This window comes from Crotalus tigris, unplaced genomic scaffold, assembly GCF_016545835.1.
Source record: "Crotalus tigris isolate CLP2741 ecotype Arizona unplaced genomic scaffold, ASM1654583v1 scf7180000017551.9496454, whole genome shotgun sequence".
In the NCBI taxonomy this organism is placed as follows: domain Eukaryota; kingdom Metazoa; phylum Chordata; class Lepidosauria; order Squamata; family Viperidae; genus Crotalus; species Crotalus tigris.
This window is the reverse complement of record NW_024096469.1, coordinates 3,826,811-3,850,761: the sequence shown is the minus strand read 5'-3', so window position 1 is coordinate 3,850,761 and position 23,951 is coordinate 3,826,811. Positions and strand designations below refer to the sequence as shown.

At 40.9% G+C, this 23,951-nt stretch overlaps 1 protein-coding gene across 3 annotated transcripts in view; it reads right to left on the bottom strand.

Annotated features, from left to right (window-relative positions):
• The window catches only part of ABCC3 (ATP binding cassette subfamily C member 3), an 81,776-nt gene extending 60,354 nt beyond the window's left edge, over positions 1 to 21,422 (bottom strand). Inside the window, exons 1-2 of one of the 3 annotated variants that reach the window (XR_005556772.1) lie at positions 20,891 to 21,420; positions 2,725 to 2,901 (exon numbers count right to left, since the gene is read on the bottom strand). Coding sequence is in view for 2 of the 3 variants with exons in the window: in XM_039343824.1 (XP_039199758.1) it covers positions 2,725 to 2,901; positions 20,891 to 20,920 (207 nt within the window). In the remaining variant the exon portion in view is untranslated. Of the gene's footprint in view, positions 1 to 2,724; positions 2,902 to 20,890 lie in introns of all 3 variants that reach the window. The other 2 variants (XM_039343824.1, XM_039343811.1) reach the window with 2 other exon arrangements.
• Between the last annotated feature and the right edge of the window lie 2,529 nt (positions 21,423 to 23,951).

The window sequence follows — 23,951 nt, the reverse complement described above, 5'->3', positions numbered from 1 at the left end:
TTGGATATTTCAGTACAGAAAATATTGGAAAAAATATCACACAAAAAAAACCCTGGAGTTAAGCTTCCCCTCCTTTCTGATTATTGCCTTCGTTGAATCCCAATAAGCTTTTAGAAATATCGAACAACTACCTGAGAGATTCTTAATTCCTAAGAATGTCACTGAAAGAAGCAATGAAAGAGGGCAAGCAAGATTAAAGTCTAATTCAAAATCAGTTCCTTAATCTGTGAATAAAGAGATAAGGAACGTTTGGCCACTTAAAATTGATAGCTAAAGGGAACATTTACATTAAACATTCAGAATTCTCCTGAAGTACCTGTAAAGTGGCTTTTTATGAATAGGCACAGAGGTGGAGAAGGAACATGAACACCTGTGAGAAGTGGGCAAGGGGCCAAATTACAAAATGTGTCCTATGACATCATGGTACAAAAAAGCAACCTCCACACTTGTGTCACACATTAGAATCCAAGTACAGTATGCAAGGGCTGGATTAGCATCATGATGTTACTGTGTGCATACAGGTAGTCCTTGAGCCCCAAATTTCTGTTGCTAAGCAAGGCAGTTGATAAGTGAGCTTTGCCAATTTATGTAAAATTTGATCATGTGACCATGGGTGATGTGGCAACTATTGTAAATGTGAAAACCAGTCATAAGTATTTTTTTCCACTGCCATTGTAATTTTGTTCATTAAATAAATGGTTGTAAGTCAAGGACTACTTGTATGGTCATTTTGACATTCTTGGTTTGCTGCAGACACCCATGGGGAGTAAGAAAACACTTATCAGTCCTTTAAACCCCCCCCCCCAGAGAAAGGAAGGGACCTCGTTGTTACTACAGGCAAAGAGGGGAGTTTAAAGAGGTCAGCAGGACATTTGAGAAGGGACACTAGAGTCAGAGTGAGAACAAAATGGGGAAAAAGTCTTGTTTGTGAGAATAAATGATAGACATTAATTCTTAATATGGGAGAGACTCATTTGTTTTTATGAGCTGCTCTGTGTTTTGAAGTTCATGAGTTACTCTTATAGGATAGCCAAATTTGTGTAGTACCCCACTGGATCAAAAGGCTAAAAAAACGCCAGTTTTCTTAACTATTTTTAACTTAATAAATTTAATATTTTTTTTCTTGTGATTTTAGATATGGCAGATATTTTATGTTCATTTATATCCCTCTAAATGCTTGTGTACATGTAGGATTTAGTTGCTGACCATAATAAAATGACTACCAATTGAGTTGCTTATTAGTTTGTCCTTTGGCGAAATCAAGTGTTTCATGATCAATTGAAGTTCTTGATAGTGTAATTCCTTAAAACTCATTATTGTCCATCATTTCATACAGATTACAAGCCATTATTATACTCAGTGAGGTAACAGGCAATATGAACTAAAAGATGGCTATCAAAAGGAACCTTCAATGGCTTGTTCCCAATAAAAAAAAATACAGGTAGCCCCTGATTAACAACCATTCATTCAGCAACTGTTATGGTGGGACTGAATAAATGGTAGTTATGCCCAGTCCCCAGGGTTTCAGCCAAAGCAGGGGCTCTGCAGTCACATGATCAATTTTCTGGCACTTGACTGGCCATCTGCACTAAGGAAGGTTTCAACTCCCTCACCTGCCTATCTCCCATCTCTGCCCTTTTGGCCACCCTGTATGCCACCTCCCACAGCCTTGGGAAAAGGCTATATGGAATTTGAAGAATTACGCAGTTGGCTGTGGGAAGAAGGCCTAGCGCAGCCAGCAGCCACCTTGCAGAAGGCCAGTCCAGGCACATCTCGTCAGCAGTGGGTGGAGGAAGAAAGTGAAGGTCAGCTGGAAAGGACACAGCAAGTGGAGTGCAGGATGGCTAAAAGGGCAAAGATGGGAGCTGAAGAGGAGACAGTCCCTTACCTAATCAAGGCTTGGGGCTGGCAGGGATCAACTTAGGAGTGGCTTAGATCAAGGTAGGTCCTCAGATAATGACTGGGTGGGATTTGGTTAATAACAGCAACCAGGATTGCCAGGTCTGTCATTGTTAAGTGATGTGGCCATGTGACGTTGTGCTTTGCATTGTTTAAATTCTGATCTCAATTACCATCATTAATGGAGGACAACCTGTACCTTACAGACTACCTCATTTAACAATCGTTCAAAATTACAACAAAGGTTAAAAAAAAACAAAAATGGTTTTGCAACCAATCCTCATATTTACATCCGTTGCAGTGTCTCTTAATCACGTGATCACCATTTGGGTGCCTGTAATTGGCACCCATTTATGACTATTGTAACTCCTCATGGTCATGCAATCACCATTTGCATAGTTCCCAATCAGCTTCCAACAAGCAGAGTTAATGGAGAATGCAATCGCAAGTCACAATCATGTGATGTCATGTATGTCCAATTAATTAAGCAGGGTACAAAAGAATTCATTCTTCAAAAACAGTTGATATATAGTTGGAAAGCTATTGTCTGATTCATTAGAGGCAGGAGTGTGCTTTTAAAAACATGACAGCCATTCTGAAATACTGTTTAATAAAATCAAGCTCTATTTCAAAGACTATTTGCAAGTTCATCTATTGCTCAATCACTATCAAGCTGAATCATAAGCTTCAGATATAAGATATGATTGGCTTTTGTTCGTTTTAACTCATTTGGCACCACACTTTATCTTTATCTATTCCTTGCAAGTTAATTATTGCCACATCTGCCACTGTCTATATAGTGCCTTGGGGAGGCAAAGATCTTACCGTTTTGAACCTGCTCAGCATAGACAATACAATGTAGCCTCGGTTATTGTATTTTAGATAAAGGAGGTAAAATGGCAAGATGCACCCAAGGTAGAAGCATGGGATCCAAGCCAAAACAGTATTCTGGAAACACAGCGTTAAATCTGGATTATTAGTGTACAATGTAAGATTCGAATCCTGTAGAGAAAAACACAAATAGAAAAGGATTAGTAAATACTTGTGGAATATTGGCTGCTCCAAAATTTTCAAACAAATCATCAAAGACGTGGGTACATGGTAATATATTTTTAATAGTAGTAACTGTGAGAGGGACCTCGGAGTCCTAGTGGACAATCACCTAAATATGAGCCAGCAGTGTGCTGCAGCTGCCAAAAAGGCCAAAACAGTGCTAGGCTGTATTAACAGAGGGATAATATAAAGTTCATTAATACCACTTTACATTGCCTCTCTACTTGGAATACTGCATCCAGTTTTGGTCATCGCGATGTAAAAAAGATGTTGAGACTCTAGAAAGAGTACAGAGAAGAGCAACAAAGATGATTAGGGGACTGGAGGCTAAAGCATATAAGGAACAGATGCTGGAATTGGGTATGTCTAGTTTAATGAAGAGAAGGACGGGAGGTGACATGATAGAAATGTTCCAATATCTCAGGGGCTGCCACAAAGAAGAAAGTGTCAAGCTATTTTCCAAGGCGCCTGAAGGCAGGACAAGAAGCAACGGATGGAAACTAATCAAGGAGAGAAACAACCTTGAACTAAGGAGAAACTTCCTGACAGTTAGAACAATTAACCAGTGGAACAACCTGCCTCCAGAAGCGGTGAATGCTCCAACACTGGAAGTTTTTAAGAAGAGACTGGACAGCCATTTGTCTGAAATGGTATAGGGTTTCCTGCCTGAGCAGGGGTTGGACTAGATGACCTCCAAGGTCCCTTCCAACTTTACTACTACTACTACTACTACTACTACTACTATTATTATTATTATTATTATGACATGAAACCCACCAAATTCTGTTTGCTAGTCCTTTGATCGTTACTCAAGAACTCAGTGCATTTACTGGAAACTTCTTGTGGACTTTTTGGGTAAAAACAAAGAAAAAATGAATTTGTGAGGTATGGCTAGACAAGAGACATTATAGATTATAGAAAGAAGTGAGCCAGGATGTAGCATTAGAGAGGTTAAAATATAACTGCTGTGAAGAATATTGGAAGCCACTTCTTTATGTCTTTATATCTTGCTCTTGCTCTTTTTTATTTTCTTTTATTTCTGTTTCTTATTGTATGTTTAACTTTTTACGTTATTTCTCTTTTCCACTTTTTCTGATTTAGTTTGTTGTAGTTTTTATTATTGTTCTTCAAACTTTTAATGAAAAGTACACATAATGCAAGTACTCATCAAAACAAGCACATTTGTCCAATAAACTACAATATAGTCCTCGAATGAAGACATTATTGAGCCTGAACTGGTTATTAAGTGGGTCACCAAATGACAGTGCCTGATTTTAAGAACTTTTTATGGCAGTTGTTAAGCAAAAACAGCAGTTGTTAACAAACATGACGGTTGTTAAGCAAATCTTTTTAGCCAATGGGTGTCTTTTGCCAGAAACCAGAAGTAAATGCTGGAAACTGGCAAAAAAACATTGAAAATTATTGTCACGTGACTTCAGGATACTGCAAACATCAGTAAAGGTGAGCCAGTTGCTAAACTCCCCAAATGGGATCACATGACCGCAGGGGTGTGTGTGCAACTATCAGAATGGGGTTGTAAGTACATTTGGGGGGGTGGTGTTGTAAATTTGAATGGTTGCTAAGCAACTGATCATAAATCAAGGACTAACTTGTAATCTAATCTACTTTCTTCCTTTCCATATCTTCGGAATACACTATTGTAGTACCAAAATACAAATAAATGCACTGACATACAGCTGATAAGGCTCTTAATAACTTAATAACAACTGTAATAAAGGCATGAGTAGATCTATCACTTTTACTCTTGGGCTCTTTCTACTGCCTGCAAGTTCCATTTAGATTTATTTTTGAGGGCAAAATAAAGCTCACAGGAAAGTCAGCTATCTCAAAGCCATTTTCGTTGCCTACATTTGCAAATGTCACAGAATGCAAAACACCTGACGGTATTTTGGATGGGCTAGCAAAACGTATTCACTTTTTTTTTTTTTAGTGGCATACAGGAAATTCATTTCAACTGGGCTATTCTTTGCTTTTCATGTTTGGAATGCTTCAGTTTCCAGTTTTTGCACAAGAAAGAAATCATAGCAACTGTAGTAAGCCTTTATTGGCTCTGTCCATAAAAGTCATTGCAAGATAAAATAAAGCTAAGGAAACGAACAAGAATGAAAAGGAAATGTGTGACTATAAATCTGCCATTGGACCAGCTGTGAATGCATGCGTAGTAGCAGTCAAAGTATAAAATAGAAGAACTTAAAAATATTTGTCAGTACTTAACTTTTTTTAAAAAAAATAAGTGTCCTCAATACAGCCTGTGACTGTTTAGTATATAGCAACAGACTAAATATTTCAAAGTACTTGCATCTAGAAAGGTCAGGGTTGAGTAATAACATCAAATCTTCTATTTATTGTGCATATGACCATATTTGTGGAAGGAAATGATCTTCTCTGGAGGCCCTGCTGAAGAGTTTCTGTTCCCAACAGCCTTGAAAAACATTTTGTCTCTAAATCATAAAAGGACAAAGGAAAAACACCTCTCTGTATACGGTGGATCAATTTATTCCACAGACTGCTCCATTAGGTTAAGGTGGCAGTCTCAAAAACCAATAAACATGAACCGCACAGAGCAATTTCCTTTCAAAGTTCACACATATTGCAATTTAGTCGTGACTAAGAGAGCTTTACTATAGTTTAAAATTATTTTTTAAAATGATAGGGAGATGTGTCCCAGGAAACCCAATTGGGCCCAGATATACTCTGGAAATTGGTACAGAAAAGGAAGAACGTATTATGTTTACAGGCTGGCAGAAGCTACAAGTTCCCCATTAATTTTAAAAGCAATTTCTCATCCAGTATATTGCCTTTCCCCATTACTAATTGCTGCAAATACATTCCACTATGGATAGCTATGCCAACGACAGACATGAATACAACTAACAATTTAAATTGAACAAAGGATTTCTACGTCTGTCAGCCAGGGATCTAAGTCCCCTTCCTCAATATTACCAGGCCTGGGTTTTTAAGAAGGGTTCTATCATATTGAAACAGCTTGGTTTCAAATGAGCAATTCTTCTCACCAAAATTGATTTTATCTTATTTTTAGGTCAATATGATATTGTGAATTTGAGCAAGAATGGAATATGAGAATGTATAATGAATGAGAATTCCAAAGGCAGTGCACATCTCCATTAAAATAAAGAGACACATCCAGGCAATTCAATAGATTTTTGGATGAGCAGTGTGTATACAGTAGATGTATTTTCGGAAGTGCATTTCTAATTGTATTGATGACAAGTATGAAAAGCTGCTGTTGTTCAGAGTTTCCTTGCTGAGTTTAAGCTGTATTGTTTAAAATAAATAGTATAGAACAGTGATGGCGAACCTTTTAGAGACCGAGTACCCAAACTGCAACCCAAAACCCACTTATGTATCGTCAGGTGCCGGGTGGGTGTGGCCCATTGGGTGGGCGTGGCTGCAGTGGTAATGGCAGACTGGGTGGGACTAAAAAGCCAATCAATCAATTCCAACTTTGCGAGGTCTTTTTTTTCCCCGCAAGAAGTTGAAATTGATTGGTTGATTGAACCTTTTTTTTTTTTTTTTGCAAATGGTGGCAGAGGCCTAAAACAAGAAGGTTTTATAAAACCCAGCTAAAGGCCTAGGACTGGGGCAATGGTGCGCATGCCCACCTGTGACATGCGTGCCATAGGTACGCCGCGACTGCTATAGAAGGTGTATTTTTTTTTAAAAAAAGAACTGGCCCTTTAATAGTGTAGAAGATAACAGAATCATAGATGATAAGGTTAGCCTGTTCACTTCACCTTCTACAGTGATCCAGAAATTCCTAATGTTCCTAAAATTTCATTGCCTACTAATTGTCCCACCAGGATAATTTGCCAGCAACCCAAACACAACTTTGATCTTCAATCTATCTGGCAGATAATGGATTGATCAAACCAGATAGATCAGTGGTGACAAACCTATGGCAGAGGTGCCAGAGGTGGCACTCGGAGCCCTCTCTGTGGGCACACGTGCCGTTGCCCCAGCCTTGCCTCCCCCTGCAACCCCCTCCTCACCAGCAGCCCCCCTGGAGGAGAGTCGTCCCCGAGTGTGGCCCACGCGGAGCAGCACAGCCAAGGACATGCCAGGCAGCGTAAACAAGACTCTGCCCTCACACCCCATCACGCACAGTTGATGCTGCGGGGCGCAGGCAGAGGGCGTGGTCACCATAGCACTGTTGGGCTACCATGGTGGCTCTGGAGGCAGTGAGTGGCCTTGTGGGCAAGTGGGGTAGGGGCAGAGCGGGGGCGGGGTAGGGGGTGGAGTGAGGGTGGGGCCAGTTTTTGGGCACTCAGTCTCTAAAAGGTTCTCCATCACTGAGATAGATGAACTGCTTTTGTCTTGCCAACAATTCAACCCCTCGATATTAAATATTTGTCAACATAGTATTTAAAAAATGCACATAATTGTTAGTTTTCAAGTGGCAATTTTGGCTTTTTATGTTCAGCACCAAATGCTATTGTTAAACAAATTGTGTAGTAAATCTCAAAAAGATCTTTGGAAGGGAACAAAATCAGCTCCAACATTAGTATCTTTAAGGAGCAGTTTAATTTGTTAGCAAACTGCTAACAAGATGTTGCAAAACAGATAATCTTCATCAATATAACCCCAATTTTATATCATGAAAATCCGAGTATTACATTTTTTATAAATTTTGCAGTTCAAATTATTTTTTATTGGTTCCATTTCTTTATTTCATAAACTTTATTTCTCACAGGTATGAAATTAATGATAAGCTTTTCAGCTTTATGTCTGTGCTGTTTTCTATCCTATGGGATTTCGCTCTCCAATTTTGTTTTTTAAAACAAACAAATAAAAAAAAGGTCAAGTTTCTCAGCATATTGAATGTCGGCAAATAAAAATAAATGATGTAATATTCTGTGTAGAACCACAAAACACACAATCCATAGTGAGGCACTGTGGTAAAGTACAACTGATTTTATTCACCTAGGCATTCTCACTAGTAAATTTACAGAATATTCTGCACATGAAATCACAATTTGTTTCAACATTTCCAGTGCCAAGAGTTACTTCTTTAAGCTTCCACCTAAATTAGAAAAAAAATAGATGCAAAGTAAATATTTAATGATAGCTTTATAATTTACTAGACAAACTGTTGGGTCATCCTTATCAGATTCCTCAATGCCTTCAACAATGAAAGAGCTTCTAATCTAACGTATTGCCTCCACTGGAAAAGCTAGGATATAATCATTAATTTGCCTTGAAAATAGCCCAGGCTGAAGTATATGTCACAGTCAAACATCAATACTGGAAATGTTTTATGACATTTCGCATTATGTCATAAATTGTATTATGAACATTTGTATGTCATAAAATGTTTCAGTTACACAGAAGTTCTGGGTCCCAGATTTTGGACGCATTCTATAAATTAGTCCATTTGAGGTATCTTGGTTCAAAAATTGTTTCCCTATGATGCAATGTTTCGTCCTGTTAAAGGTTCTGAGAATGATACTTTTAGTAGTATATAGTAATAGTATATGGTAATAGAGGATACTCTGTTAGTATAGAGGATACTCTATTAGTATATGGTAATAGAGGATACTCACATGTTATATTCATCTTTTGTTTTATAACTCACACTGTCAATGTTCTTGTCACACAAGTTAGTTTACTGGGATTTACTGCTTTCAACAAAAAAACTCTTTTTGTCCAAAAGAACGTTTTGAAACCCTTATTCACTGGACAGTGTATGCATGTCCTTCAGTTTTCCTCAAGCTAGTAGTCCTCCAGACTTGCCACAATTTGGAGGGTACAATGGGGGGAAAACTAAACTAATTTGTGTACAATTGAAAATATCCTGGGACCAGGTGGTTGATTTCTTTGACTTAGCATGCTGTGTAAACACATTCATGATGGATTCATACTATATGTGTTCTCTGAGTTTGATTGTTTTCTTTGCAGATATTTTCATTACCTGACAAGTAACACCTTCAGTGCTAGAAAGGAGAGGCGTCTACTCTCTCTATAAACAGTAGCTCAAATAGTATTAGACAATCAAGCAGTAAGTAACAGCCTAATCAAGGAAATACCAAGGAGAAAATAATACCCCCACCAATACTGACAAAGCAAGCTACTGCATATAAATAGAGAATAAATCCAATGCCCTTCTAGCACTGAAGATGTAACATAGTCAGGTAATGAAAATGTCCGCAAGCAAACAACTAAGCTCAGCACCAAGGACTTCACAGGTAACAATCTGGGCTGCAAAATTCTAGATATTTCTTAGATGACTAGAAAGAGTTAGAATTTCCTGTACTACTTTGCTGCCATATGATAGTCATCCAGATTTTCAGATCTGGTAGTTCTCTCACAGCCCTAAACTCTTTTTAATAAACACAATGTTTCATTTTGTTGTATGTGTGTTACTTTTAGACTGCTTTAGTGGGGGCTGTCTACGTGGTTTTAGGTTTTATCTATTTTAGGATTTTGGGGACGGATTTGTACACTGCCCGGAATCTATTGGAGTTAGGCTAACAACAACAATAACAGGTTTCAGTGTTCATTTCTAGATTATAGGAAGCTCTAAGTATCACTGAAATTAGATAGCAGGCAATAGGACAAGACCAAGGGATGGTGCAGAAACTCTTCTGGTATTATTGGATCTCTCATTGATTTTTGAGAACTTTGTTAGAGACCAAAACAATCAGTTATTCTGCCGAGGGTGGCTCACAGAGGCCCTGGGGCCTCTGGACATGTCTGATAGCACCAAAATTGCTTCAGGAGCTGAAAAAAGATACTGGAGATGGAGATCAGCTACTCAGTGACAGAAACAGCAACCCTGCCAATCTACTACATGCTTGTAGTGGGCATGCCACCAATCAACTGACTGACATTTTGCTGCAGAAAGTGGGCAGTGTATTTTTGTAAGTGGCAAAAATCCCTTCTCCTGAGTGCTTAATGGTGATGGTGACCTAGATGCCTCCATGCTGATGAAGATCAGGCTTCACATTGGCCAGTAGGGAGAGTGATGAAGTGAACTTTAAGCTGCCTGCTTTGACTGCTGAAAATGCTTTCACATTATTGATATCTCCAGTATCAGAGGAAGTTAGGACTGCAAGGACTAAAAATTATGACCCATGTTCTGAAGAACTGAAGTGGTTGTTTTTCTTGAAAGAGTTCATTCTGAAATCAAGTTCATTTATTTTCTCTGTGGATAGGAAGAATAATATCCCTCTGTTCACTTTAGTTCAGGGGTTCCCAGACAGGGATGCTCGCACCCCCTAGGGGTGTGAAAAGTTGGGTTTTTCAAATTATAGTGTATATGCATAATTCATTGCCGTTATTTCGAACTTTTGTAAGGTGTGCGAGAATATATTAAAAGGGTTCTAGGGGTATGGGGTATAGAAAAGGTTGGAAACCACTGCTTTAGTTGGTAGTTGGGTTGCAGTGGTTTGTTTCTACATCTCTGAAGCTTAGTTGCACATCGTAGTCCTTAGTTGCTGAAAGATATCATGCAGGTTCTGTCTCAGTGTCTGAAGGCTGAGGGAGACTCGATGGGGAAGAACCAGCTGAAAGTCAATCCTAGCAAGACTGACTTTGGCTGTGGATTTTGAGATTTCCCATCAGTGTTTCTGAATGGGGTTGCACTCCCTCTGACAATCTTGGTACAGGTAGTCCTCACTTAAGGACAGTAAACTAGGATCAATAACTCCATTGCCAAACACTGTTGTCAAGTGCAATGTCACATGACTGTGCCAACATACAATGGCAGTTGTGACATAACCAATTGCCATCATTAAGCAAATCCCGCTTGGTCACAGCATCCCGCTTAGCTTTCCTATTATGTTCACTGAAGTTGGCAGTGAAGGTTGCAAATGGAAAACAAATGACCACAGGATATGGGACCATTGTAACTGCAAACCCGTTGCCAAGCACTAGAACCATGATCATGTGACTATGGGAACAATACAACCATCACAACTACAAGGAACAGTTGGAAGTCCCCTCGCTCAGCAGCACTGTAACTTGAAATGATTGCTGAACAAAGTGCTGCTGAACAAGGACCACCTGCATATAACTGGGGCTCTTCCTAGATTCACAGCTGCTGCTTGAAGAGCAAATAGCCACTGTCACTCAAAGCATGAATCCATCTTTTGTGTTTAGTCCATTCCTGAATTGGGAGGCCTTGCTTACAACCATCCATGCCTTGGTTATCTCTTATCTGGATTATAGCAATTCACTCCACATGGAGCTGCCCTTGAAGACAACTCAGAAGTTAAAACTGTTCTAGTATGTACTGATAGAAGGCGTTAATACTTAGGGGTATAAGATACACCCACCAGTTACACCCATGCAATACTAATATTTCATAAGCTTGCTGGAGGGCTCCCAGCTGTACCTTAAGGTGCCAGATATCACCTTTAAAGTTCTTAATAGCCCGGTTATTTGCAGAACCACCTGAAAATTACCACCTGTTTCTAATTATCTCTGATATCTGATAAGATCTGACAGAGTCACCATGCTCTGGTCCCAGCACTTAAGCATTATCGTCTTTTATCAACAGAGCAAAATAGTTCTGTCACTTAAGCACTATCGACAGAGTGTTTTCTCTGTTGCTGTATTGCATTCTTTCCAAGATTGGGTTGGCCCTGATCCTGCCTACCTTTCCTACGGCTTTGAACATCTGATTTTTTGCCCCCAGGCAGAGGGTTAGGTGATCTTCTCAGCATAAACAGATTAATTGTCTTTGGCAAGATTATGTCCCATTGTATTTTATGTTATTAAAACATTATTCTATTTGTGTAGTCTTATTTGCTGTTTTAGCTAAGTCCACATTCATACCAAGTGATCAACTATGTAAAAAGCCTACATAAATAAGAAAATACAGTACTGTATTTTTCATAGAACTGATAAAAGCACCCAATAAATAATCACTATTGACCAAAAAAGTAAGATGCAGCCCTTGGTTTAAACCAAATAGGCACCACAAGATAGATGGAAATCTTCTTTGCATCATCAGAATCTAAACATGCCAGTATAATAAAATTGCCTGCAACCAATAGTAATATCCCTACTTTCAAAATTACAATAGTGGAGTAAGGAAGACAAACTGGACGGATGGGGAATATAGTGTGAGAGAAATGTATTTTCATGAAGCAATGGTTGCAGCTATCACGTGTCCTGATATAACATCACAGCTATATGAAAGATGGCATGACTGCACACAAACTCCAAGTCAGTGGAGATTCACAGAGAAGTCTTCTGCATAGATCCACAGTCTAAGTCACAATTTTAAATTATCCAGAAATCATTAATAGAGCCAGCCCCAGGACCACAAACAGCTCTAAAGGTTGGTTGAAGCCAGTGGGATCTAAAACACTAACTTTGAAGTATTAGCTTAGAAAATCTGGATGATCAAGTTCTTCTGCACCTGTCTTTATTTGGTTAAAGGTTGCTGCTACCTACACATGCTTCTAATGCAGTGTTTCTCAACTACAGCAAGTTCAAGAAACATAGACTTCAGTTCCCAGAATTCCTCAGCCAGTATGCTGGGAATTGATACCCACGCATTTTAAAGTTGCTGAGGTTGAGAAACACTGCTCCGATGCATATTATTTTAATACTGTACAGATTGCAAAATATACATACAGGTGAGTGTAGAATCATTTCCCAAACCCCACCCCCAAATGTAAAGACTCCTGTCAAACCTGTGCTGCTATCCTTTGGAAAATGTGCAGGGTTTATATAGCCATGTTGTTGATCTTTCATAATTATGTTCAAACACATGCTGTGGTACACGTGTTTGAACATAATTCAAACACATTGCATTAAAGACCTGCATCTGTAACATGAAGGCCATAACCTCCACAGCAGTACCAACTAAGTTACATATTTCATCAAATTCTGCCAGAAATCTAAAATGATTGTTTCCTTTAAACAAAAAGCAAAAGACTAAAACTAAACTCCAGCATCTATTTCTCAAGACTTTGGAAGGCTTAATATCTATTAAGGTGTTATCATCCATCCATTTTTCTATTTGTCACCGCCATAGATCTGCTTAATTAATTTTCACTGATAAATCAACATCAAGACAGGGATGATGGGGGGATTGGAAGCCCAAAAATCTGATTGAAAGGAATTGGGCTGCTTCATAAGTTACCAAAATTTGGTAAAATTTTGAGTGTCAGTCATTTCACATTGGAACAAATTTGTTCATCTAACAAAATATTTCACTGCTACAAATATTTTAGATTTTATTAATTTAGCATCATCTCCATTATATTTTAATAAGCTTCACCTTAAATGTCCCCTAGCGCACTGAATATACCCACTAATTGGTGAATTATCAGTTTGCAAGATACCCTAGCAAGGAATCCTAGCTTGATGGAATAGCATGAACATGTTTGGGTAAGTTGTGACTGGATGGATTTGACGAAATCGACAAGACATGAGAAGTTAAAACAAGTAAAGATACCAGGTGAATGTCTATGGAGATTCTCAGTCATCCAGGTCATGGTTGTCCCAAAGGTGCTTTCTCAGGAGGCACGTGGACTTTCTTGTTTTTCCCTACCATCTAATCAGAGCTGAAGAAGCTTCTTGGATGAAAAGCAAAATGTATTCGAAGAAAAACAAGACAGTCCAATTGCCTCCTGAAAAAGCACCTTTGGGAGTACCAGGTGAATGAAGTAAAAACAAGGGTTGTTTGTAAGAACTGAACGATATGATTTCATGAAACTAGTTTTTGGTAAACTAGTTTTGGCTGTTTCCTTTTCTCATCTCAAATGTTTAATTTCTTCGGCTTACTATTTACTTACCCCTTCCAGGTGTAGCCCTGAAAGGAAACAGCATAATGGGTAGGTATGTAGCTACAGTGGGGCAAAAAAGTATTTAGTCAGCCACCAATTGTGCAAGTTCTCCCACTTAAAAAGATGAGAAAGGCCTGTAATTGTCATCATAGGTAGACCTCAACTATGAGAGACAAAATGAGAAAACAAATCCAGACAATCACATTGTCTGATTTGGAAAGAATTAATTATGGTGGAAAATAAGTATTTGGTCACCTACAAACAAGCAAGATTTCTGGCTCTCACAGACCTGTAACTTCTTCTTTAAGAGGCTCCTCTGTCCTCCACTCATTACCTGTATTAATGGCACCTGTTTGAACTTGTTATCAGTATAAAAGACACCTGTCCACAACCTCAAACAGTCACACTCCAAACTCCACTATGGTGAAGACCAAAGAGCTGTCGAAGGACACCAGAAACAAAATTGTAGACTGCACCAGGCTGGGAAGACTGAATCTGCAATAGGCAAGCAGCTTGGTGTGAAGAAATCAACTGTGGGAGCAATAATTAGAAAATGGAAGACATACAAGACCACTGATAATCTCCCTTGATCTGGGATTCCACGCAAGATCTCACCCCGTGGGGTCAACATGATCACAAGAACGGTGAGCAAAAATCCCAGAACCACACGGGGGGGACCTAGTGAATGACCTGCAGAGAGCTGGGATCAACGTAACAAAGGCAACCTTCAGTAACACACTACACCGCCAGGGACTCAGATCCTGCAGTGCCAGACGTGTCCCTCTGCTTAAGCCAGTCCGGGCCCATCTGAAGTTTGCTAGAGAGCATTTGGATGATCCGGAAGAGGATTGGGAGAATGTCCTATGGTCAGATGAAACCAAAGTAGAACTGTTTGGTAGAAACACAACTTGTCGTGTTTGGAGGAGAGAGAATGCTGAGTTGCATCCAAAGAACACCATACCTACTGTGAAGCATGGGGATGGCAACATCATGCTTTGGGGCTGTTTCTCTGCAAAGAGACCAGGACGACTGATCCGTGTACAAGAAAGAATGAATGGGGTCATGTATCGTGAGATTTTGAGTGCAAACCGCCTTCCATCAGCAAGGGCATTGAAGATGAAACGTGGCTGGGTCTTTCAGCATGACAATGATCCCAAACACACTGCCCGGGCAACGAAGGAGTGGCTTCGTAAGAAGCATTTCAAGGTCCTGGAGTGGCCTAGCCAGTCTCCAGATTTCAACCCCATAGAAAACCTTTGGAGAGGGTTGAAAGTCTGTGTTGTCCAGCGACAGCCCCAAAACATCACTGCTCTAGAGGAGATCTGCATGGAGGAATGGACCAACATACCAGCAACAGTGTGTGCCAACCTTGTGAAGACTTACAGAAAATGTTTGACCTCTGTCATTTCCAACAAAGGATATATAACAAAGAATTGAGATGAACTTTTGATATTGACCAAATACTTATTTTCCACCATAATTTGCAAATAAATTCTTTCCAAATCAGACAATGTGATTGTCTGGATTTGTTTTCTCATTTTGTCTCTCATAGTTGAGGTCTATCTATGATGACAATTACAGGCTTATCTCATCTTTTTAAGTGGGAGAACTTGCACAATTGGTGGCTGACTAAATACTTTTTTGCCCCACTGTACATTTAGGAGAGCTCTGAGCAGCTGCATCCAAAATTGCAGGAGCTTCAGGAAACTTCGGATTGTACACTCTTATGCTAATATCACGGATTGTTTATTTTTAGCTCAGCATATTTGAATCTATCCACCTTGATTTAGACACCATAATTCTTCCTTGGGACAGTTCACCTATCATGTAAAGTGACAACCAAATCAAGCTTTAGTTTAGCCCTGTGGTTTTCAAACTCTGTGCCATGGCCTGTAACAAATTCACAGGGGTGCTGCAGAATATTTTAAATTTTTGTTGTGAAGTGGAGTTTGGAGTCGTCTTTTGGCCTAGGGCAGGGGGTCCCCAACCCCCGGTCTGTGGGCCGGTACCAGTCCACAGTATACCAGAAACTGGGCTGCAGAAATAAGTGAAGCCTCATTTGTGGGATGCAGGCAGCACATGAAACCATGCCCCCTCCAGTCCGCAGAAAAACCTCTCTCCATGGAACTGGTCTCTGGTGCCCAAAAAGTTGGGGGCCTCTGGCCTACGGTACCATAAAAGATTACTGAGACTCTAAGGGTCATGAACCAAGAAAGTTTGGAAACATCTGGTTAGTGTAATAGGAGAAAAAGTGATCCTCATCCTTGTGTACAGCCCTATAGTAACTTTTAACACTTATGGTGCTGAGCTCATGACTGATAATCTATTGGAGCAGGAGAGACTTCTATCAGCCCCTCATCATGGGCAGATCACTTCCCCTTACCTGTGGCATTAACTGGCATCTCAGTCTCTGCTGGAAGGACGGACCTATGAAGATGGCCTACCATAGGCAGCTAAATATGTATGGACTTTCAATTTGTGTAATTTTCCTAATGATCTGTTCTGGTGGAAAGCTCTGTTGAGCATCTAGTTTTATTCCATGAAAGTTGTTAGGTTTGCTCTTGAGTGGGCTCTCCCTGTTTGCCAACTCTTGGAAGCTAAGTTAGTATACTGAAGAGCTGCATGAAATGGGGTGACTTATAGCAAATCGGCAGAGGACAAAAAATGAACATGACTGGATACAGACACTGTATAAGGTCAAGTTTGAAGTGCTTATTGCATTTACCACACATTGCTATCTGGTGGTACTTTCCCCCCTATTGTGAATGATGGGCTGGAAGAATCTATAGCAGAGCACCGTGATGCAAGACATTTTGCAGATAAAATCACTCCTATTTGCTCAGAGGTGGAAACTGAGAATAACCTGAAGAGGTAACAGGGGTGACATTGGGTGATATTATGTGGGAGGTGTCTGAGCCTGTGGAGCTTAAAAAAGCAGATAGTATTCCTTGTGAGGCCACCTCTGCCACATGTAGGCTTTATTCCAGCTCATCAGATAAGTAGACAAGCAGCTATATCCAGATAATATGGAATATAAAATTGTGATGTGTGTGGGTGTGTGAGTTGCCAGTAGTTTTGAAAGACATACTGACATGTTCCTTGCTCAAGAAGGCATCCTTGAATCTGGTTGTATTACATGACAAGTGCCCAGTCTTCATTCTTCTTTTTTTAGTAGGAGTGTTTTGTGGACCATGGTGGCTCACAAGATTAGGATGCTGGGCTGATGATCAATAAGCTCACATTTGAGACCTGGTGCTGCTGTGGGATGGGGTGAGTTCTCATCCCACTCTCCAGCTCCTGCTGATCCAGGGCTCTGCCCTGCTGAGCCCGCCAAAGCTGGCGATTGCAAGTAGATAAATAGGCACCACTTTGGTGGGCAACTTAATGGGGATATGAAAAGAACCCCCAAATAAGTGTTCTCTGGGCAACAGCAATGTCACCATTCAATCCTTTCAACCCGGAAGTCCTGACTACTACAGTCCTGACATGACTGTAGTAGTAGAGGAGTTGAGGTGGCAATTAAAAAGGAGAAAGCAGATTACCTAGATCAATTTCAGGCAAGAGTCAGGTGTGTGTGTGTGTGTGTGTGTGTGTGTGTGTGTGTGTCTGTGTGTGTATAGATAGATAGATAGATAGATAGATAGATAGATAGATAGATAGATGGATGGATGGATGGATGGATGGATGGATGGATGGATGGATGGATGGATGGATGGGATGGGATGGGATGGGATGGAAACCAAACTATGCTAATGGATGATATGGCAGGATTGAGGTTACTCGCATCTCAGAGGGAACATTGTTCCCTACGGCAGGTAGTATGACAGAGAAGACACATCTTCTGGGTTCCTTAGATGATATTGCCTCATATTGGGGACTCAATGCATACACACGCTGCCAAATTTCGTGGCATAAGCAGAGACAATTAGAAACAGGTGATCCTAGCCTTGTTCCATGCAAGGGGATAACGAAAATCTTGAATTGCATCTAGAAATCTATTAGAAGCAAAGCAGTAGTGTGGGGATCTAGATAGGAAAATCAAGACCAAGGTTAGTCCAAGCAGGATGGAGTAACTATGGCTGTGGAAGCTCAATAGTTATGAGATACTTCCAACTTTAGCTCTTATGGGGTTCTGCTCCTCCTAAAAGTGGAGGCTGGGGTGGGCAATTAGTTTTCCCAAGGGGTGGGCACATGAGAAACTGTTGCAGAAGGCTGTTGCCACCACCCCGTCCCACCCTTCAGCAACCCACCCCCTCCACCCCCTTCATGCCACCCCACGCTCAGTCACTACCGTTCCACCCCGCTATATCACCCCCTCCAATGATGTCCCAAAACCCCTACTGTCAACTGCCAATGCCACTGCCACTGCGAGCCAGGCTGGGACTGCTTGCAGGTCACATGTGGCCCCCAGGGTATAAAATTCCCAGGTCTGATGTGGGCTCATAATCAGGGAATGGTACTGATCTCATGGCTCCCATTATTAGAACAGGTGGAGGCTGTGGCCAGGAAGACTTATCTGGCTAGTTTCAGCACATATGCCCATTTCAGTTTTTCTTGGAACTCTCATGGCTTTGTTGCGTTCAACTGGCAACAGAATGCAGCTGTCTGATTATTAAAGAGTCGACCCCATTATTACCACTTAACATGATTTTCAGTCTTGCCTTATTTACAAGAACCAGCTAGGTGACTTTGGGCCAATTACTCCCCTTCAGCTCTGAAAAAGCAGCAATGGCAAACACTTCCAAAATGACTGCCTAGAAAGCAGCATGGATTGCTGTCAGCTTTGGTGGACAGAATGTACAGGTAGTCCTTGACTTATGGCCAGTTGCTTAGTAACCATTCAAAGTTATGATGGACCTCCCTGGGGGTACCAATGATCCAGTTCTGAGGTTTTGATTCGCCCACCCACCCCATGTTCATGTGACTGAATGTCAGTCATTTGGCAACCAGCCTACATTTAAGGCAGTGGTTCTCAACCTGTGGGTCGGGACCCCATTTGGGGTCGAACGACCATTTCACGGGGGTCGCCAAACAACACAGTCCGCCATTTTTTCCCCCTTTTCCTTAGCTGTGCTACTCCCTTTTATTCTCTTGGCTTTTGAAAGCCAATAGAATAGACTCTCTGCACCAGTTGAGTAGTCCTCGACTTACGATCGGTTGAGTAGTCCTCGACTTACGACCGGTTGGGGGTCGCGGCATTAAAAAGGGTTGAGAACCACTGATTTAAGGCTATCTGCAGACTCCCATGGGCACAGGACTGCGTTTTATTATGGTTTTGCTGAAAACAGGCATTTATTTCCCATTTTTGGAAAAACTTGCCAGTAGAAAACAATAGGTTCACTTTAAGATTGCAATGTTTACTTTATGACTGGGAAAAGGTCATAAAATCAGGTCAGTTGTGTGGATGACCTGCTTTACAACCGTTATGACTTATGATGGTATTGGGTAGGCTCCCTTACAGTCATAAATCAAGGGCTATCTGTGTCCATCCATCCAAGCTAGGGCTGAGCAAAATTCCAATAATAAAGATGAGTCATTTGTAATAATCAGTGAATAAATGCCAAGTCCCTTGTTCAAACTTGTATTGGTTCTACACAGCATCGCAATAAAATAGAATTGTAGTAACAAGAGTGAAAATACCTGTTTAGTCAGGTGATCCTATAGTTAATCTGCAATGCTAGGGAGTAACCTCATTTGCCTTTATAAAGACATCAACAGGTAAAAGAGTCATGTTTCTATTTATTCTATTGTATTCTATTAAAATGTAGTTTGAAGTTTCTGGAATCTGAATAGGTGTGCATGTGCTTTATTACATCATTTGGGGAAGAAAGGGAGGCATATACATATCTGTGAGGAGTGTACATAAGTTTTGCATTGATATGCTTTCTTAACCTTCTAACATCCTTCCCAGTACATGGTGTGCAATACCTTCAGTGAAACTTATTTTTCAAAGAACAAGAATTTATTATTTCCCCATCACATTTCACTTCTGTAATACAAGACACACTAGCAATATAGTATCTCATTTTTCATTTACTCTGGCTGAAAGTAGGATTGTTTTGCTGCATAGTTTAGCCTCCATACAGTGAAGTGCAGGATGCCCGAGAAGGACCAGGGACCCCCAAATTTAAGCCCACCCTCACAGAAGTCTAGCTGTTGACCACTATTTCTTATGCACACCTACTTCACAGGATTATTGTGAGGTTAAAGTAAAAAAAGACTGAAATCTAATCAATTAATGCATCACAAGAATTCCCAGATGCAGCTTAAAACCAGGGCTCCCCAACCCCCGGTCTGTGGACTGGTACTGGGCCTCAGCAACTGGACCACACAAACAAGGAAAGCCCCATGGGATGCAGGCAGCATACAAAAGCATGGACTCTCAGGTCTGTGGAAAACCCTTTCTCCATGGAACAGGTCCCTGGTGCCCAAAAAGTTGGGGACCTCTGGCTTAAACTTTACTTTTAAGCAACTCTATACCACACAGGAGTGGAGGCACCTCAGCCCTGTCCATCTTCCTCCAGCAGGCATGTATTCAGTGGTAGCAATATAGAAGAGTTTGGGACTTCAGTTCCCATCTGCCCCAGACAGAATTGTGTGAGACGAGCGCCTGGATGGTGTAACAATTAAGGGGTAAAGTACCACCAGCGAAATAAAAGGTGTAAGGCCACCTTCAACCAGTAAAGAAAATTCAAGGACTGACTTCGGGGTCAGTTATTCTCTCTCAGCCCCACGGACCTCTCCCGGTTGCTGTTGTGGAGCTAAAACGGGGAGAGCCTCCAGGCGAAGTCCCTTGAACTCTTCGGAAGAAAGGGACGACAGAAATCTAGTCTAGCCCCAGCAAAAATAAAATGCAACAGCTGGAGCACCACGCGCTCCTTTCCTCCATCCCAAAACAACCGAACTGCAGCTCATCCCAAGCTTGGCTAAAGGAGAGTTGAGCAGACGTTTGAAAACCTGGACTCCTTCCCATCACATTTCTCCCTTTAAACTGAATGCTTTGCAATTCCTCCCCCTCGAAGGAGCCGCGCTTTCCTCGTTGGGGCATTCCGGAAACTCCCTTCCCATAGCCGGGGAGAAACCGCACTTCAGCACACGCTCGTCTCCAAAGCGCCCCGGGACGGCGACCAAGGTCCGGGACGGGGAGAGCTGCTTACCCAAAAGCTGGAGCCGCAGAAAGCCTCCATCGCGCCGGGCTGAACCGCTCAGCGATCTTCTCTTTCTTCTTTACCCGTCCGCTTGTCTCCGGACTCGCCTCGGACGCCGGCGCTCGATGCCACCGCTTTCCTTTCGTCACTGATGGGCGGATGTTCCCTTCACGGAGGAAGGTGGGCGGGAATGGCCAGGCGGCGTCCGCGTTTGCCGCCACCGGGAAAACCTTAGGTCTTGCTTTGCATAGGCCACGATTTCCCGGTGTGGAGGGGTTGTGTAAGCGGAGCCCGTCTGTGTCCGGTCAGGAAGAAAGTTGGCCCCTCCTAGGTGCTGCGGACCTTTACCGATCCCAGCTCTTCTCGGTCACCTTCTACGGAGGTGGCGCACATCGTCCCGGCGTTTTCCTCTTGACTGCAAGGGCGGCAGCCAGCGGCGCCCTCCGGCTGCCTTGGCTTTTTGCCTGGCTGAGCGCCACAAGAGGAAGCGGGAGGAGTGTCTATACGCGAGAGGCCTCTGTTGCCTCGGCTGCTTACTCGCTCCTTCGGGTCCCCGTACTGTTGGGGGGGAAAATCCACACTTACCCACCCTTGGCTTGTAAATAGAATATATATGCTTTTCTGCTTATAGTAATTGTACTAATGCAATTTGCGATGTGCAATTATGTACACAATTTGGCTTTTAATGTAATATTACATACATTTTTGTTAATGTGTAAATATATTTAATAAATGCAAAAAAAGAAAAATAGAAAAGAGTATAAGAAAAAGATAAAAAACAAAACAAAACAGGAATATATAAAGAAATCACTTCCGATGTCCCTCTAATATACAGTTCTAATCAAACCACTTTCTCTACTTTAATCCTAATTTCCTTCTTTCTATAACTTTCTAATCATCAAAACCACAAGTAACACACAGACATTTGTCAGGTTTCACTGCAGAAAGTGGTAAGTGAAAATTACCTCTGTTCACTAAGTCCAAGCAATTTGCACATTTGTATTAACAACTCATTGAATGAAACCTGATTCTAATAAGTATAATGTGGGAATTGCCATGAAAAACAGTTTTCCTCCAAAGGTATGGACACTTTTTAGGAATTGTTCTCCTGTAAAACTTGTTTGAACTTCTGCATCACTCTGTAATTCAACTAGTGTTTTTTTCCAATGGAGCGGCAACATCAGCCGCGCTCACCTGAAATGGATCCAGGCTGCAGCATCTACATTCAGCAGGTCACAGAAACAAACTTCTGTATTATTATGCAATTGCTTCAAGTGATCCACATACACAAGGTTGCCATCTTTTTGCCAAGAAAGCATTCCCAGCACTGTTTGCGTACAGCTTCAGTTTTCTAAGAAATCCCATAATAATCTCTTTATATGATAAAAGGTTATACTTTCTTCCCTTCAATTGCTTGTCTAACATCTTGACATTAGTCCATGGGTAAAATGTCATCCTTAGTGGAGGTGATTTATTTTTTGTTTACTAGGAGAAAGAACCCACAACTGTTTCCATCATAGCAACAAAACAACAATGGCAATTCCCCTTTGATAACCAACAGACTTTGGGATGGAATAACAAGAGTTTAAAGCCTTCCTCATTTGTCTTTGCAAACCTGTCAAAGCATGATCTTGAGGTGCATTCAATTTTGACTACTTTTATTACAACACTCAGAGACTCCACAAGCGTCCTGCCAATTTTTTTTTAATTCAAACGTTGCTAGTGAACCATGCAGTGAACACAAAACACTAATAACACAGCACCTTTCAAAAATAAATCATCTGTATCTACCTGTCATGGAAATAGCACCACAAGCCCATAATGTTTTTGAGAGGCTCTTTTGAAATAACTCTTCACTACTTCAAAAATAGTTTCACCTTTAGGGTCTGTTTTAAGCTTTTTAATAAAAAGCATTTCTTCTCTAAACTTAAAAGAGTTAATAGAGTTTATTATTAACAAAACCATAACTAACAAAAGCCATCAAAATGGTTGTGTTTCATCCATTTGCAGAGCAAACTTTTTAACTGGGAGACTGTTTTTCAAAATTGTCAGCCATTTCATCAATATATTTTCACCTGTGGCCTCCTTGAAATATCCTATGCCCCTAAGTTGAAAACTGTAGGGATTTCTCAATATTTTCAAGCTCTGGAATCTTTACTTAAAAAAAAAAAAAAAACAATCCAAGGTCCCCTGATTCAGAGATGCTAATGATAGAAAAGTAACTGTGTTCAAATGAACTTTTTTTTTTTTGCCCTTTGTCTTTCATGGAAGCCCATCAAGTTTGGAAAAAAACCTGATTGGGTACAACATTGTGTGGTTAATATATAGTTCATTATTTGTTGTGAACCCAGAATATTGGGTTAATTGAATAAACCATAGTTGAATTAATCCTTGATAAAAGACCACAGTTCTTTGTTGCTGTATTCAGACAGTATGCCTAATCTGGTTACAGAATTAACTGTGTTTTCTGTTTTTGCAGTACATTGAACCAAGTAGCCTAATAGTGGAGTTATATAACATCCCAGTGTAAAATTTTGTTGAGCGGCTTTGGCTGTTATATCTTAGCCCCATAGTTTCATTTGTAAATAACTGGAGGTATTAAATTTAGGGAAAATTGATGCCTAATTGATAAAAATTGATGAAAAATCGATAGGATTCCATTGATGCATTCAGAAAATGTACTAAGGTAAAAATAGGATTAGCTAGTTTGAACTTAGCATGTGATAAGAACTTAGAAGAGAATAGAGCTGAAAGAGATCTTGGAGGTCTTCTACTCCAGTCCCTGCTCAAGCAGGAGAACCTATACCATCTCGGACAGGTGACTGTCTAGCCTCTTCTTAAAAATCTCCAGTGATGGAGCGCCCATGATTTCTAGAGGCAAGCTGTTCCACTGGTTAATTGTCCTCACTGTCGGGAAGTTTCTCCTTAATTCTTGGTTGCTTCTCTCCTTGATCAGCTTCCAACCATTGTCCTTCCCTCTGGTGCTCTGGTGAACAACGTGACCCCCTCTGCCTTGTGGCAGCCCCTCAGATACTGGGACACTGCTATCATGTCTCCCCTATTTCTTCTT